General features: G+C 52.1%; 1 protein-coding gene and 1 pseudogene across 4 annotated transcripts; both read left to right on the top strand.

The window, feature by feature from the left end:
* The first annotated feature begins 1,879 nt into the window (after positions 1–1,879).
* Positions 1,880–3,146, top strand: LOC114504265 (annotated as a pseudogene).
* Positions 3,147–4,930: 1,784 nt separating this feature from the next.
* On the top strand, positions 4,931–13,003 carry USHBP1 (USH1 protein network component harmonin binding protein 1). 4 transcript variants are annotated; one of them, XM_036032520.1, is made up of 12 exons: positions 4,934–5,498; positions 5,590–5,738; positions 5,969–6,407; positions 8,487–8,612; positions 8,783–8,919; positions 9,090–9,230; positions 9,510–9,659; positions 10,222–10,471; positions 11,026–11,244; positions 11,959–12,062; positions 12,279–12,401; positions 12,641–13,003. In XM_036032520.1, the coding sequence occupies exons 1-12, from the start codon at positions 5,445–5,447 to the stop codon at positions 12,828–12,830; spliced, it is 2,082 nt and encodes a 693-aa protein (XP_035888413.1). In that variant the 5' UTR covers positions 4,934–5,444; the 3' UTR covers positions 12,831–13,003. The 4 variants fall into 4 exon arrangements, with proteins under 4 accessions (XP_035888414.1, XP_035888413.1, XP_035888415.1 ...); XM_036032522.1 differs by having other exon boundaries at positions 9,510–9,677; positions 12,279–12,388; positions 12,641–12,736; XM_028520365.2 differs by having other exon boundaries at positions 4,935–5,498; positions 9,510–9,677.
* Positions 13,004–14,136: the final 1,133 nt, after the last annotated feature.

Genomic DNA, 14,136 nt, shown 5'->3' with positions numbered 1-14,136 from the left:
ATGATAGGCTGGAATGAGGCCCAGGGAGTTTTGGATGGCCTAGGTTTAAAGGGATGGAGAAAACCTAGTTTGCCGCGTGAAAGGCTAGGTGGGACGGGATTGGGCGGGATTTAAGAGAGGCGCGGGTGATAGGTGAAAGGCGGATTTTGCGGAATGAGGTGGGCGTGGTCCAGGCCCAAGGCCACACCCAACTACTTAATTCTTATTTTACATATATTTGCAAAAATCAAAGTACTAAACCAGGCCCTGACCACTTTGGCTCAGTTGGTTGGGCGTCGTCCAGCAAAGTGGAAGGTTGCTGGTTTAATTCCTGGTCAGGACACATGCCTTGGTTGCAGGTTCCACCCCAGTCGGGTTTGTGCAGGGTCAGGGTCAGGCACTAACAGAGATAACTGATGTTTCTCTCTCACTGTTTCTCTCCTTTTCTTTCTACCTCCCTTCCCACCTCTCTAAAAATAAATAAATTAAATCTTCAAAAAAACACACTAAGCCAGAAGACTTGACTTCAGGTGGTGAACAAATGATATAATATACAGGTGATGTATTATAGAATTGTAATTTTATTGAAAGGACAAAACCAGACTCATTTGCTATAGTGGCACTATTGGCCAAGCAGGTCTTATGATGTTGTCAAACATGTCTGCCATTTTACTCTTCTGAGCTTATGTCCCCAGGACTGGAGCACTAGTGGAAAAGCAAGAGCAAACCGTGGCTAACTGCCTCCCACAGCCACAGGCAAAAAATAACATTGGAGCAAACTGTAGCTTATGCAAAACCACCCAAAACCTCCCGTGTTGCAAGGCCCCCGACAGCCCAGGGGCCACACCATTGAATTTATAATCTAATCATAATCCAATAAAAGCTAAAAGCCCCCACCCCTCAGTGCTGGTGTATCTCTCTCCACATCATGCCCCTTTCCACTCTTGGAAAGTGAATGAAAACTTTGCTGTCTGCATTTTCTCTTCTTTGTGAATTCTTTCGCAGCCTGCATCACCTACCACCCTAACATGTCGGTGGTTCATATGGGTACATTCTCTATTTCTCTCTCTCCTCCACCTCATGAGACCTTCAACTAGGGGAGTAGCGGGCAGTAGAAGCTTGATCCAGGCTTGCCCCCAACCTTCGAGGTTTGAAAAGAGAGTTCTAATTCTTTTTTGTCTCTCCAGACTCTGCAGACAGCTCCCTCTCCATCCCCCTCCTTTGGCCAGCAATTGCTAAGTCCCTGAATCTCAGAACGAAAACATTCACTTTGTTGAAAGTGATAGTTTAACCCCTCTTCTTGTTTTCATAAACCCTGGTGCCAGGTGTATCACTTTCCCAGGGTTTTGGCTGTGAGGCATGCCTCCGACTGCCTCACTGCTGGGTTTGGTCTGCTCTTGGACTCAGGGATGCCTGACTCTGAACAGATCTTCATGGTTTGGTCTGCTCTCTGGCTTGGGGATGCTCACTTCTGGCTGCAGGTCTCTGGGTTATTTGAGATGGGGACATCCTTCTCAAACCTTCATCAGGCATGAATGAGGGGCAACTGATTGATGTTTCTCTCTCACATGGATGTTTCTCTCTGTCTCTTTCTTCCTCCCTTCCCCACTCTCTAAAAGTAGATAAATAAAATCTTTAAAAAGAACACTAAGCCAAAAGACTTGACTTGAGGTGGTGAACACACCATACAATATACAGATGATGTATCACAGAATTGTACACCTGAAACCTATATAATTTTATTAACCAATGTCACTGCAATAAATTAAATAAAAATTTTAAAAAAATACTAAGCCAGAACTATTTCAAACCACCCTACCTTTTTCATGTACGCTTCCCCCTTAGCCCCATAACTATTTCAAAACTATTCTTTTTTTTTCCAAAGGATTTGCCACAGAACACAGGCGTCATGAAAAACAGTGCTAAATCTAAGCCAAACTGTAAAAGGAAGACTCATGTCAAACATTGCCGTCATTAGATCCCGACAAGTCTACTACCACAGGTCACCTGATCTACAAATGTAGTGGGATCGACAAGTGAAACACCCAACAATTTGAGGAGGCTACTGATATGGGATAAAGCTCCTTTAAGCATGCCTGGGTCTTGCATAAACTGAAAGCCAAACATGAGCATGGTATCACCGTTGATACTTCTCTGGAAATTTGAGACCAGCGAGCATTATGTGACCATCATTGATGCCCCAGGACAGAGACTTTATAAAAAACATGATGACAGGCACATCTGGGCTGACTGTGCTGTCCTGATCATTGCTGTTGGTGTTGGTGAGTTTGAAGTAGGTGTCTCCACAGTGGACAAACCCATGAGGATGCCCTTCTGGTTTCACACTGGGTGTGAAACAGCTGACTGTTGATTCCACTGAGCCATCCTACAGCCAGAAGAGATATGAGGCAATTGTAAATGAAGTCAGCACCTACATTAAGAAAATGGGTTACAACCCTGATACCACAGCATTTGTGCCACTTCCTGGTTGGAATGGTGGCAACATGCTGCAGCCAAGCACTAACATGCCTTGGTTCAAGGATGGAAAGTCACCTGTAGAGATGGCAGTGCTGGTGGAATCATGCTTGAAGCTCTGGAGCGCATCCTGCCACCAGCTTGTCCCGCTGACAAGCCCTTGCACTTGCCCCTCCAAGATGTCTACAAAATTGGTGCTGTCCCTATGGGTCAAGTAGAGACTAGTGTTCTCAAACCCGGCCTAGTGATCACCTTTGCTCCAGTCAACGTTACAACTGAAGTAAAGGCTGTTGAAATGCACCATGAAGCATTGGGTGAACCTCTCCCTGGGGACACTGTGGGCTTCAGTGTCAAGAACATGTCTGTCAAAGATGTTCATCGTGGTATTGTGGCTGATAACTGCAAAAATGACCCACCAGTAGAAGCAGCTGGCTTCACAGCTCTGGTGATCATCCTGAACCATCCAGCCAAATCAGCACTGGATATGCACCTGTACTGGATTGTCACACAGGCCACATTGCTTGGAAATTTGATGAGCTGAAGGAATTTAATCGTTGCTCTGGGAAAAAGCTGGAAGGTGGCCTAAAGTTTTTGAAATCTGTGATGCTGCCATCATTGGTATGGGTCCTGGCGAGCCATGTGTGTACAGAGCTCTCTGCCTGACCTTGTCTGGGCCGCTTTGCTGTTCGTGACAGGAGACAGTTGCTCTCGTGAGAGTCATTGAAGCAGTGGACAAAAAGGCAGCCACATCTGGCAAAGTCACCAGATCTTTCCAGGAAGCTCAGAAGGCTAAATGAATATTGCCCCCAATGCCTGCCACCCTGGTCTTTATCACTAGTGAAGGGATGGTGCCAGAACTCTTTGTCTCAAGTGGTGGTTTAAGTTTAATAATAAAGACTAGTTAATGGTTGCAATGCATCATAAAACCTTCAGAAGGAAAGGAAAATGTTTTGTGGATCATATATGTCCTTTTGTGTGGCAATTTTTAAGTTACTAGTTTTTAAAATCATTACTTTTTAATGGAAACGACTTGGCCAAAACCCTGTCACAGAATTTTGAGAATCCTTAAAACAAAGTATAATGGGGAAAAAAACATTCTAAGCCTCAGTTTCTTTATTTTTAAGAGTCAGTTAAGCCCACCCACATTAGCCAGGCTCTGGTTTAATGACAGCCAGGGCAACTTTGTAGGCTGAGCCTTGAAGGATGGAGAATATGCTGGGAAAACAAGAGTGGAGAAAGCATTCCAGGCAGAAGAAACTGCCCGGACAAAGGTCTGCAGGCTTGGAAGAGCCTTGGAGTGGCAGAGCCTCTCCCAGTTTAATATGGCTGGAGCAAGGCTTAAGCATGAGGATTTGATGCCTTTAGATACCCCCAAGCCAGAGATGTACAATTTCTCTCCCTCCATAAGCAGAAGGATTCATCCTCCTAGGGTCTGTCAGTTGGGCCGGGAAGACTCAGGCTACTGTTGTGTCTGCACAGCTAGCCCAAGTGCAGTAGGCAGGACAGGGTGTTTGGAGCAGAGGTCACAGCACGGCCATGAGGGGTGTGAGAGAACTGAGAATCGCCAGCTCTTCATGGAGGGGGCCATCATGGCTGTAGCATGGAGTACATATGGGTGCAAGTTTCAGGTGCAATTTTTAAGGGCTTTGGCCAGGTTGAAGAGCTTGAAATGTTCCCTGGCCAGGTAGCTCAGTTGTTTAGAGCGTCATCCTAATGTGCCGAGGTTGCAGGTTCGAGCCCTGGTCAGGGCATATACAAGTATTAACCAATGAAAGAATAAATAAGTGGAAGAGAAAATTGATGTCTCTCTCTCTCTCTCAGATCAATTAAAAAAAAAAAGAAGAGCTTGAAATCTTTCCCAAGGGCAATGGGGAGCCATGGAAGGTATGTGAATAAGGAAAGTGAAAAATATGATCTGTCTTTGGGCCCGGGTGGGGAAGGGAGTGGGCAGGAATGGGGATGCTGAGAAACCCCATTGGGGGTGCTGGTGGGCCGAGAGAGGGTTGGATTGTGACTATGGGTGAAGACAAGAAAGTCCATTAGAGGAGGGTGCAGGAATAATGGGCAGAATGTGAGGACCATGTAGGCTCTGAGGAATTCAGCATTTATGTAGGAAAAACAGCAGCTGGCAGAGGAAGCAGAGATGGCTCTGGCAGTGGAGAACAAGGTGAGGTAATAGAGAACGAAGAGTGCCAGTTGTGACTCTGATTCATTTCCTCGATGGTGCCTGGCCACGTGCAAATGCTTGTTAAAACTCCATGGCACTATAGGTAAATGCTATATTTATCCCCCATTTCACAGATAAGGATATTGAGGCTCAAGGTGGAAGGGCCATCACCTCAGAGGCTGAGATGAGGAAGGACGGACATCTCAGGAGCTAGACACATGTTCCCTGCTGGAACTGGAGGAAGGCGCTGTCCTTGAGAAGGAAACTGCACAATAACAAGTCATGTGACCAGGGGAGGGGGCTTCCTGTTTCCTGGCCCCTCCCAGGCCAGCCTGGGCCAGCCCAGGCCTGAGCCGGCAGTGGTGCGAGTGACCCCAAGCGTATCCAGGGACTCGGGCCTCTGACCAAGGTGCTCCCGGAGGAACAGAGAAGTAGAGTGGGCTGAGGGAACCCAACCCCAGTAACGGGTCCTTTCGTTAAGGAGGGCACTGGGAAGGAGAGAGGACTCCTGAAGTCTTCATCCTAGGCTCAGATAGGGGAGGGTGGGGAGCACCAAGGCAGTGACAGATAAAGGAGGCAGAAGAGGAAGGTCAGGGCCACCTTGACAGGTAGTGAGCTGTCTGTCAACGGAGGGATTTAACTGTGCCAAATCAACACTGATGACTCAAGACCCCTTCTGGAGGAGGGGAAATCAATGCCCACTTCACAGAAGAGGAAACTGAGTCTATCATTTGCCAGGACAACAAAGGCAAGAGCTGAGATCAGGCTGTGGTTTTAGAGGGGACAAAGGAGGGATTCAGGGCACACTGATTTCTGGACAGCAATGAGTGGGCGGGCCACACGGCCTCGGAGCCGGCGAGGGAGGCACGCTTCGCCTGTAAGTGTCCCCCTTCCCTGCCACCGCCAGCTCAGCAGGACCCCGGGGCTCAGAGCTTTGCTCAGAGCTCGGCCCTGGTGGTCATGTACAGGGCGAGCTGGACCCTGTGGCAGAGAGCTCAGAGGAGGCTGAGGCGGCCAGCGGAAGCTCTGAGCTGGGCCCTGTGCCATCCCAGGAAAGCTGCAAGCCTGAGCTGCTGGGTCCTGAGGCAGAAGAGAGTGGGCACAACCTGGGTAGCAGGTAAGGCCCTCTTGGTCTATGTCCCCTACTCCAGCTTTCCCACGCATAGCTCGGCCTGTGTCACCCACCACCACCCCTGCTCACATACACGCCACAGCTCCTCATGCCTGCCTCAGCCTGATTTTTAAAGCCCTGCATGATGCAGCCCCAGCCTTGACACATGGCCCCTGTGTGCCAGCCACCTCAGGAGTCCCCATTTCCAGAACCTTCCATTGCTTACTTCTTCACAGAACTGACAAAGAGGCTGATGAGGACTCTAGCAGGGGACTGGCCCCAGCCCTCGAGGGGCCCCATGAACCTGCAGGAGAAGCCCACCAGGCTCCAGCAGCAGCCTCACAGGAACAGGAGACTGTCCCCTCTGGACCTGCGGCTCCCGATGTGTTTCAGACTCTCCAGCACGTTCTGAGCTCACTGGAGGCTGCGGCTGCTGCCTGGCGCTGCCAGCCCCTGAGCTGTCCAGGGCCAATGGAGGTGGAGGGCAGAATCGAGGGGGAACCAAGGCTCTTCCTGGAGCAGGAGGGGGCGGGGGGCTTCCAGCGGGAGGCAGCCCACCTGGCAGAGAGGAACGCCTGGCTGCGTTTGGCCCTGGGCAGCCGTGAGAATGAGCTAACCCACTTGCAGGCCTCTCTGGAGGCCGTCCAGGCAGAGAAGGAGACACTGCAGAGAGAGGTGAGTGGGGCATCCCCGCCTCCCAGGACTTGCTGTCCGAGGGAGCAGGCAGCCTGGCCCAGGCGATGTTCAGTCACTTGTTCATCTGAAAAATTTTTGTGCATCATTGACTGCTGAGCCCCAAAAGACATAGGGCTCTTGCAGTCTTAATTAAGGTGATCAGGGAGGCCCGTGGAGGAGGTGACACTTGAATAAGGACCACATGGAGGTGAGGGAAGAGCCATACAAAGATTTGGTGGAAGGCCATTCCAAGCCGAGGAGGTGGCATACACAAAGGCCCTGAGGTGGGGGTGTGATTGGCAGGTTTGAAGAACCTTGAGGAGGCCAGCGTGGGGGTGAATACAGGGGTGACAGGGCAGTCCCTGCAGAGCCCTGTGGGTGGGGGGGCTGTAGGAAGGACTTGAGCTTTTGCTGGGAGTGAAATAGGAGCCATGGAAGGTCCTGAGCTGGGGAGAGTAGGCAGCTAACGCAGGTGTTCATGGGTGCCCCCTCGGCAGCAGTAGGAGGAACAGTGTGTGGGGGTGAGAGTGGAATCCTGGAGATTCGGGAGGAGGGGCTGGTCCAGACACGAGGGGGTGGAAGCTGTGTGGGTGGCAAGAAGTGGGCAAATTTGGGTGATGTTGAAGGTGGAGCTGGCAGGTGTGGGCGTAAAGGCTAGAGGTTTCCTGGGCGTGTGGATTGAAGTCACGTAACTGACTCGGGGTACAGGCTCATTTACAGGTGGCAAGACCAGGGCTGCGGGGTCCAGAACAAGCCACAGGGTCCATTTTCCTACAGAGTGGGACCCATTTCCCAGCTGGGAGAGAGAAGTTTATCTGTTTATTTACTTTGTTAAGAATGTATTTATTTTTCAGAGAGAAGGGAAGGGAGGGGGAACAAGGGAGAGAAACATCCATGTGCAAGGAAACATTGACAGGTTGCCTCTTGCATGCCCCCAACGAGGGACCTTGCCCGCAACCCGGGCACATGCCCCACCAGGCATTAGCTGGCAACCTTTTGGCTTTCAGGCCAGTGCCCGACCCACTGAGTCACACCAGCAAGGGCTTATCTGTTTATTTTTAATTTCACCTCCATCCCCCACCTCTACAACCTCCAATCTGTTCTCTGTATCCATGAGTTCAGTCTTCTGTTTTGTTTTTAGTCTCCACATACTCATTCGCATAAGCGAGCTCATACTGTAGTTGTCTTTGTCTGGTGCATCTCACTTAGCGTAAGGTCCACCCACACTGTTGCAAGTGGCGGGATTTCGTTCCTTTTTAAGACTGAGATATATTTCATTATACACATGTACCATATATTCTTAATCCATTCACCTATTGATGGACACAGAGTTTGCCTCCATGTCTTGCCTATTATAAATAATGCTGCAATGAACATTAGGGTGCATATATCTTTTTGAATTAGTGGTATTTTTTTCCTTTGGGTAAATACCCAGGAGTGGAACTGATGGAACTAGAATTGCTGGATCCTATGGTAGTTCAATTCTTAATTTTTTGAGGAACCTCCATACTATTGAGGATCCCAGCAGTGCACGAGGGCTCACTTTTCTCCACACCCTCACTGACACTTGTTATTGCTTAGCTTGTCTGTCTGAGAGCAGACATCCTAACAGGTGTGGGGAGATATCTCGTTGTGGATTTGATGTGCATTTCTCTGATGTTGGGCACCTGTTCATGTACCTGTTGGCCATCTGTATATCTAAAGAAAGAGCCCTGACTGGTGTGGCTCTGTGGATCAAGTGTCAGCCTGCAAACTGAAAGGTTGCTGGTTCGATTCCTAGTCAGGGCACATGCCTGCGTTGTGGGCCAGGTCCCTAGTTGGGAGCATATGAAAGGCAACCGATAAATGTATCTCTCACATATCGATGTTTCTCTCTCCCTCCCTCCCCCCACTCTCTAAAAATAAATAAATACAATATTAAAAAAAGAGAGAAAAGTCTTGAGTTGCTGATTTGGTGAGGTGCGTATTTGGGAATCCTGCCTTCCAGCAGGGGCATTTGCCACTGCTCCGAGAGCAGGTGTTGGGGAGGTCTGCTGGGTATTTGGAGCTCCCAGGCCTGACATGCCTCATACCTCCCAGGTCCAGGAGCTTCAGGATTCCCTGCTGAGGCTGGAGCCCTTTCCGCTTCCCTCTCACAGCCAAGTTGGTGGCCCAGGCAGTGCTTCAAGGCGCTCTGAAGCTGCCGGGGAGCCCTGGGCCACTCAGGTGAGTGTGGGAAGCTCCAAACTACTAATCTGAGGTCCTTAGGGTTCAGGGCAGTGAGACCCAAATCTTGGCCATGTGATCCAACAGTTTCTGGGGCTGGAAGAGCCTAAACCTGTGGTACTGGGCTCTTGATGACAATCTGGGTGAATTAAGTTCCCTTTTGCTGGCAGGATCCCTTCTCCCTGGCTCACCCTCTGCTCCGACGCCTCCAGAGTGATTCCAGTGCCCAGATCCTTGGGGCTCTCCCCAGCCAGCCCCTTGCCCCTGAGATGCACGTGGTGGAAGCTCAGATGGAGCAGCTCCGGGGGTAAGAGACGCAAATGCTGAGCCCATCAGAGCACTGAAACCCCCTCAGCTAGATGTAAACCCGAATCTGTAGCTGAAGTGGGCATGAGGGAAGGGGAGAAGAGTGGAAATCTGTCAGGCAACTGCTCTGTGAGGCCTCTCACTGTTGCTTTTCCCCACCTTTGGAGGCAGGAGCATTGAGAAGCTCAAATGCTTTAACCGTCTGCTGTCGGCTGTGCTCCAGGGGTACAAGGGCCAGTGTGAGGGCCTCAGCATGCAGCTGGACCGATGGGAGGCCGAGGCCACAGCACTACGCCTGGCCTTGCAGTACAGGTTGGTGCAACCCGCCTACAATGTCACCAGCTGGGAAGAGAATGAGTGTGCTCAGAGGATGGCCCTGATCCACAAATAGAGGCAGGGTCCCTGCAGGAAAGCATTTCCACCATGGAAATGAATTTAAGACGATTTTAGTCCAGGACGCCAAAGGGGTCTGCATGCCCTCCGAGGGAAGGGGCGGGGGAGAAGTGAGGGAATCTGGAGCCAGCTGAAATGGTGCCTAGACAGAAAGGTGGAGCTGCGTGCCCTGGAGCGCTCAGAACCCCTGTCCCACAGTGAGCGCTGTGAGGAAGTGTTCGAGGTCCTGCTCGCTCTCCGGGAGGCAGACTCAGGAGCAGAAGTCCCCAAGAGTGATCTGGAGGCAGCTGAGAAGGAGGCTCAGAGGCTGCTAGCCCAAGAGGAGGCTGCCACGGATGGAGGGACACAGTGGGACTCTCAGCCAAGGTACCCCCCCAGAGAAACCCTGGAGCTGGGCGGGCCCGCAAATGGGGTCCTGGCTGGAGAGTGGGGAGTTGACCCTGTGGAGACCTGACTGGAGTTGGCTGGTTGCTACTCAACAGATTTGTCACGATTGTTGACAGCCACTGGGGTTGGTATAGGACCCACCAGGGTTGGCAAGAGATAGATGATGGTGCCCATTGATTATAACTGCCATTAACAGTGCTTAATAAGGTTGGTACAATGCTGCTGAACAGGCTGGCTGGCTGAGAGATGATACCCATTGTGTTGGTGTGATGGTGTTCACCTTGTGGGCATGAGGAACAGTGCCATTGGTGTGATGGTGCTGTGTTGTCTTGATGGATAATTGTGCCCATTGGGGGTTACATTATGGTGCCCACAATGCTGGTAGGACAGCACCCACCAGAGATGTCACAGGATCCATCATGGAGAGTATGATGGGAGATGATAGAGCCCAGCACGGTGGGCATGAAGTTAGCACAGCCATGCCTGCCGGGGTTGACACAGGACCCTCTTCCATTTTCTGTAGCCCCAAGGGCAGCAGTGTGGACAAGCCCACACCACAGGAGGTGGCTGCCCAGCTCCAAGGCTGTGTCCAGCGTCTCCAGGAATGTCGTGCTCTGGTGAAGATTCCCCCAAAGCCAAGCTCCACCTTGGCACCCATGCCCACTGTACCCCATGCAGAAGCCCTGGTGCAGGCCATTGTGGGGACTCAACCCAGCCCTGCCCTGCCCTGGCTGGAGAAGATGCAGATCCAGCAGGACCTGGAGACCACGCGGGTACACATGAGCAGTAGTCTTGGCTGGTCCTTCCTGCTGGGACAAAACCGTTTGGTGGAGTTGAGAGGGGTGTGATTGGGTGACCAGGCAGCAAGGGAAAGTTCTGCTGGTCTAGGGGTAAACTTCCTGGAGGGAGGAGAATTGGGGCTGGGGTTTTCAGGGATGAATAGGAGCTTGTCCTTTGGAATTCTGTTTCTCATAAGACTTTGAGTGGGACTTTCCAAAATGCCCTACCTGTGGAAAAGAAATAGGGCAGGGGACACAATCCAAGCTTTGTAGCCTGTCTTGAAGAACCTAAGGTTCTGGACTTGGAGAAACTCCAGACCATTCCCCTGAGTTGCTACTTGACCTCGGCAGAAATACCTGCCCTCTCTGAGCTGCCATATCCACAGCTGTAGTTTTTTATGGGAGGGTGATGTTCCTCACCACAAAAGATCATGGTGAGGGTTGGAGTTCTTGCTTGACCAGTCCTCAGTTGGTGCCTCCTGAGGCCTCAGTTTCCCAGACGTTTACCCTGAAGGCACAAATTCTTTGCCCTCTCCTTGGTTTCTCAGGAGACACTGGAGGACCTGATGCTGAGGCTACAGCTGGTGCGGCGGGAGAAGCGGGGTCTGGAGCTGCAGGAGGCTGCCCTCAGAGCCCAGGGCCCAGTCCACGTGCTCCTGCTGGAGCAGCTGCAGTGGGAGCGGGCACAGCTCCAGACTTGCGGGGCCAACAGCAGTGGTGGCGACAGTAGTGGCGGGAGCAGCGGAGATGAGGAGGCGTGGTCCCAGGTGAGGATGCCTGGACTGCATAGGGATAGCAGTATACTACTGGCCAGGTGTCTCTGGCCAAGACTCAGTTTCCATTTCTTCTCAAAGAAATGAGTTAAATGGTAAGCTGTAGGTTAAAATTCATACTTTGTAATTTTGGATTTCTTTCTTTGAGGGTATTGAGCCCAATAAACCCCAAAGGATTTAGTGGCTTCCACTCAAACTGGAACCTCCTCCTTCCCATCCCTCAGGCCTGTGCATACTCCTCCCTCTTCACCCCAGTAGCTCCAGCCCATGCTTCACCTCTTCCTGAATTTTGGTTCAAGCTTCCTCAGAGTCCTTCCTCTTTGCCCCATGCTGTCTAATCATGTCTGCCTCTGCTTAAAGCCTTCAGTGGTTTACAGAATCCTTTGAATCATGTCTCCCACGTTCAAGTCTTTGTAACTGCTGTGCCCCAGCTAGGAACGCGGGACGTTTCCTTCTTGGTCTAGTTAAGTCCTGGATTCCCCACAGGTCTGAGCTCAGACTTCACCTCCTTCAGGAAGCCCTCCCGAATTGCCTTTGGATGAGGTCACTTGTTATTTATTCCCTTGTTAGGAAATAATTTTATCCTCATTGGGGTATCTCATGAGACTGCAGGCTCTGCGAGGGCAAGGACTTTGGCTGCCACAGTCTGGACATTGACATCCATTTTGAGCTGAGCACACTAGGCCAATGTCACCTCCCTTCCTCTAGGGCTCTGCTCTCCCTGGTGGCAGCAGGGGCACTGATGGAGGCCAGGTGGGCAAAGTGCAGGATCCGGAGGAGCTAGCTCAAGAGCTGTCGGCCTCACTCACCCGGTGAGTGCCTGGGTCCTGGGTTGGGGGATATTCAGCCTGAGGGTTGTGGCAGTGCAAATGTGAGAGCCTGTGTGGGGAGTGTGTGCATCAGCTGCTGGCCAAGTGTGTACCTGTGTATAGATGTGTTCCCTGAGAAACAGCGAGGGCAGGGGGGTGGGTAGAGGGAAGACAAGATTGGCTGTGGCTCTGAGCCCTTCTCCCCCCATCCTGCACCAGGGCCCTGGGCCTGTGGCAGCAGCTGCAGTTTCTGCGGGAGGAGCTGGAACAGGTGGCTCAGAAGGGGCGAGCCAGACGTGCTCAGAGTGCCAAGCTGAACAGTGATTTATGTAAGGCTCACAGGTGGGTCCCTCTCCCCCGGTAACCTCAGTAGCATTCTTGGCTCCCTCTGAACTTCAGCTTCTCTCCTATAAGGTGGGCTGCAAGTTCAATCCATCCCACATTTCCTCTGGTGCCTGATGTGTGTCAGCCCCTGCTGAGTGACACTGGGATCCCAGGAAGACCCAGTCAGGGAGTACACAGCCCCTGTCTTGGGTGGGGTGGGGGGGCTACTTCCTGGCTCAGCCCTCTCACCCCTCCAGAGCCCTGGTCCTGGCCTTTAGAGGAGCCCAGCGGAAGCAGGAAGAGCAACGGCGGAAGCTGGAGCAGCAAGCGGCACTAATGCAGGCCAGACAGACAGAGGAGCTGGCTGTGCTAGAAGCCAGCATAAGAGTCCTGGGGAGGCCCAGGCCACCCCACCCACACCCCCGGCCAGGGGAGACCTTTCTGTAGGTCCTGTGCCTGGCCGTGTCTAAATGTACCAGTGGCAGTAGGCCATGTCATCAACTGTCCTGGAGCTGTCATGTGGTGCGATTGTGCACGTTGAGGCATGCTTGGATTGGTGTGATGGAACTAATATACTTTGGTCCCTGGGGCCTGATGGGTTGTTGGTGCCATTTGAGAAAGATTTGGTGTCTTTTGTCTGGTACCACGTGGCATGTGAATAGGGTCAGTAGGGTCATGCCAGAAGTGACCTGGGCTGTGGGGGCAGGGTGTCCAGGGGACACCCTGGCTGGGGGGGATTCATGGGTCAATGAGGTGACATAGCTGGAGCTGAAATTCCAGTTCTTACCTGTCTCCAGAAGCCCAGGGAGGGGTCCATGGTTGGGGGGTGGGGGCAGGCAGGGCACACCTTTCCCTGCCCACCCCTTTTCAATATGCTGGGTTTGGCCTGGCAGATGTTCCCCAGAGGAAGATGCCCCGATCCCTGAAGACTGAGGTCCCCGGGGTTTAGGGTGGAATTTTTGCTGGAAAGGCACGGTGGTCTGGGTGCAGGTCCTGGGAGGAGTGATCAGAAGTGGCTTTCGCACTTGCATGGGAAGCATGTGGAGCTAAGGTAAAGGGCTTAAACACCTGCCAGCAGAAGTTCCGGGGCCTAGACTGCAGGCACTGGGGAACTCAGTGTGTGTGCTGATGGTGAGCGTGAGGCCCACTGGGCCCTAGAGGTCCTGGATGGCCTCTGGCAGGGCTAAGTTCTGCCTTTCAGCATCAGGCTAGGGAGGTTTTAGTGTCAGATTAATAACAGGCATCTGATTAGCATGTATTTGCATAGGCCACACTCCTGACACCCCCCTGTGGAGTCTCTAAAGAGACCCAGGCGGCCAGGATTAGTGGGCAGCAGTCCCCTCCTGGGCGGTAGCTGAAATCCAAACTGAGGATTAGCAGGGTTTTCTTCCCAGTCTGGCAGTGGGGCGTTTCCTAGGCTGAACCTGTGCAGGTGTGTGCGGGGTGGCTGCTCCTGGCTGGGAAGGGCAAGACCAGCCTGAGGTCAGCATCAATCAGGAACCTGGCCTCAATTGGGTCCTCCTGACTCACAGATGCCTCAGGAGTGTGCTGTGGCTGGTGACTTTTGGACCCTGAGTACTCTCTCTGGACTGAGGCAAGCTTGGAAGCTAGCAGGGAAACTGAGGCAGGCAATGTCGCAGAGGAGCCAACCTTTCCTCTCTTGCCCCTCTCCCCTCCTCCCAAGAGTCTAAGAATGACCTTAGGCCCCAGTCCCACCAGGTTGCCAACGGGAAGAAGGGGAAAAAGGAGACAA

Source organism: Phyllostomus discolor, chromosome 8, assembly GCF_004126475.2.
Source record: "Phyllostomus discolor isolate MPI-MPIP mPhyDis1 chromosome 8, mPhyDis1.pri.v3, whole genome shotgun sequence".
In the NCBI taxonomy this organism is placed as follows: domain Eukaryota; kingdom Metazoa; phylum Chordata; class Mammalia; order Chiroptera; family Phyllostomidae; genus Phyllostomus; species Phyllostomus discolor.
The sequence above is the reverse complement of the archived record's forward strand: the minus strand, read 5'-3'. Positions and strand labels throughout refer to the sequence as shown.

Coding starts and splice junctions, on each gene's coding strand:
- USHBP1 (XM_028520365.2), top strand. CDS start 5,445: ATGAGTGGGCGGGCCACACGGCCTCGGAGCCGGCGAGGGAGGCACGCT. Junction 9,231..9,509: donor CGCCTGGCCTTGCAGTACAG/GTTGGTGCAACC, acceptor CCTGTCCCACAG/TGAGCGCTGTGAGGAAGTGT. Junction 10,472..11,025: donor AGGACCTGGAGACCACGCGG/GTACACATGAGC, acceptor TTGGTTTCTCAG/GAGACACTGGAGGACCTGAT.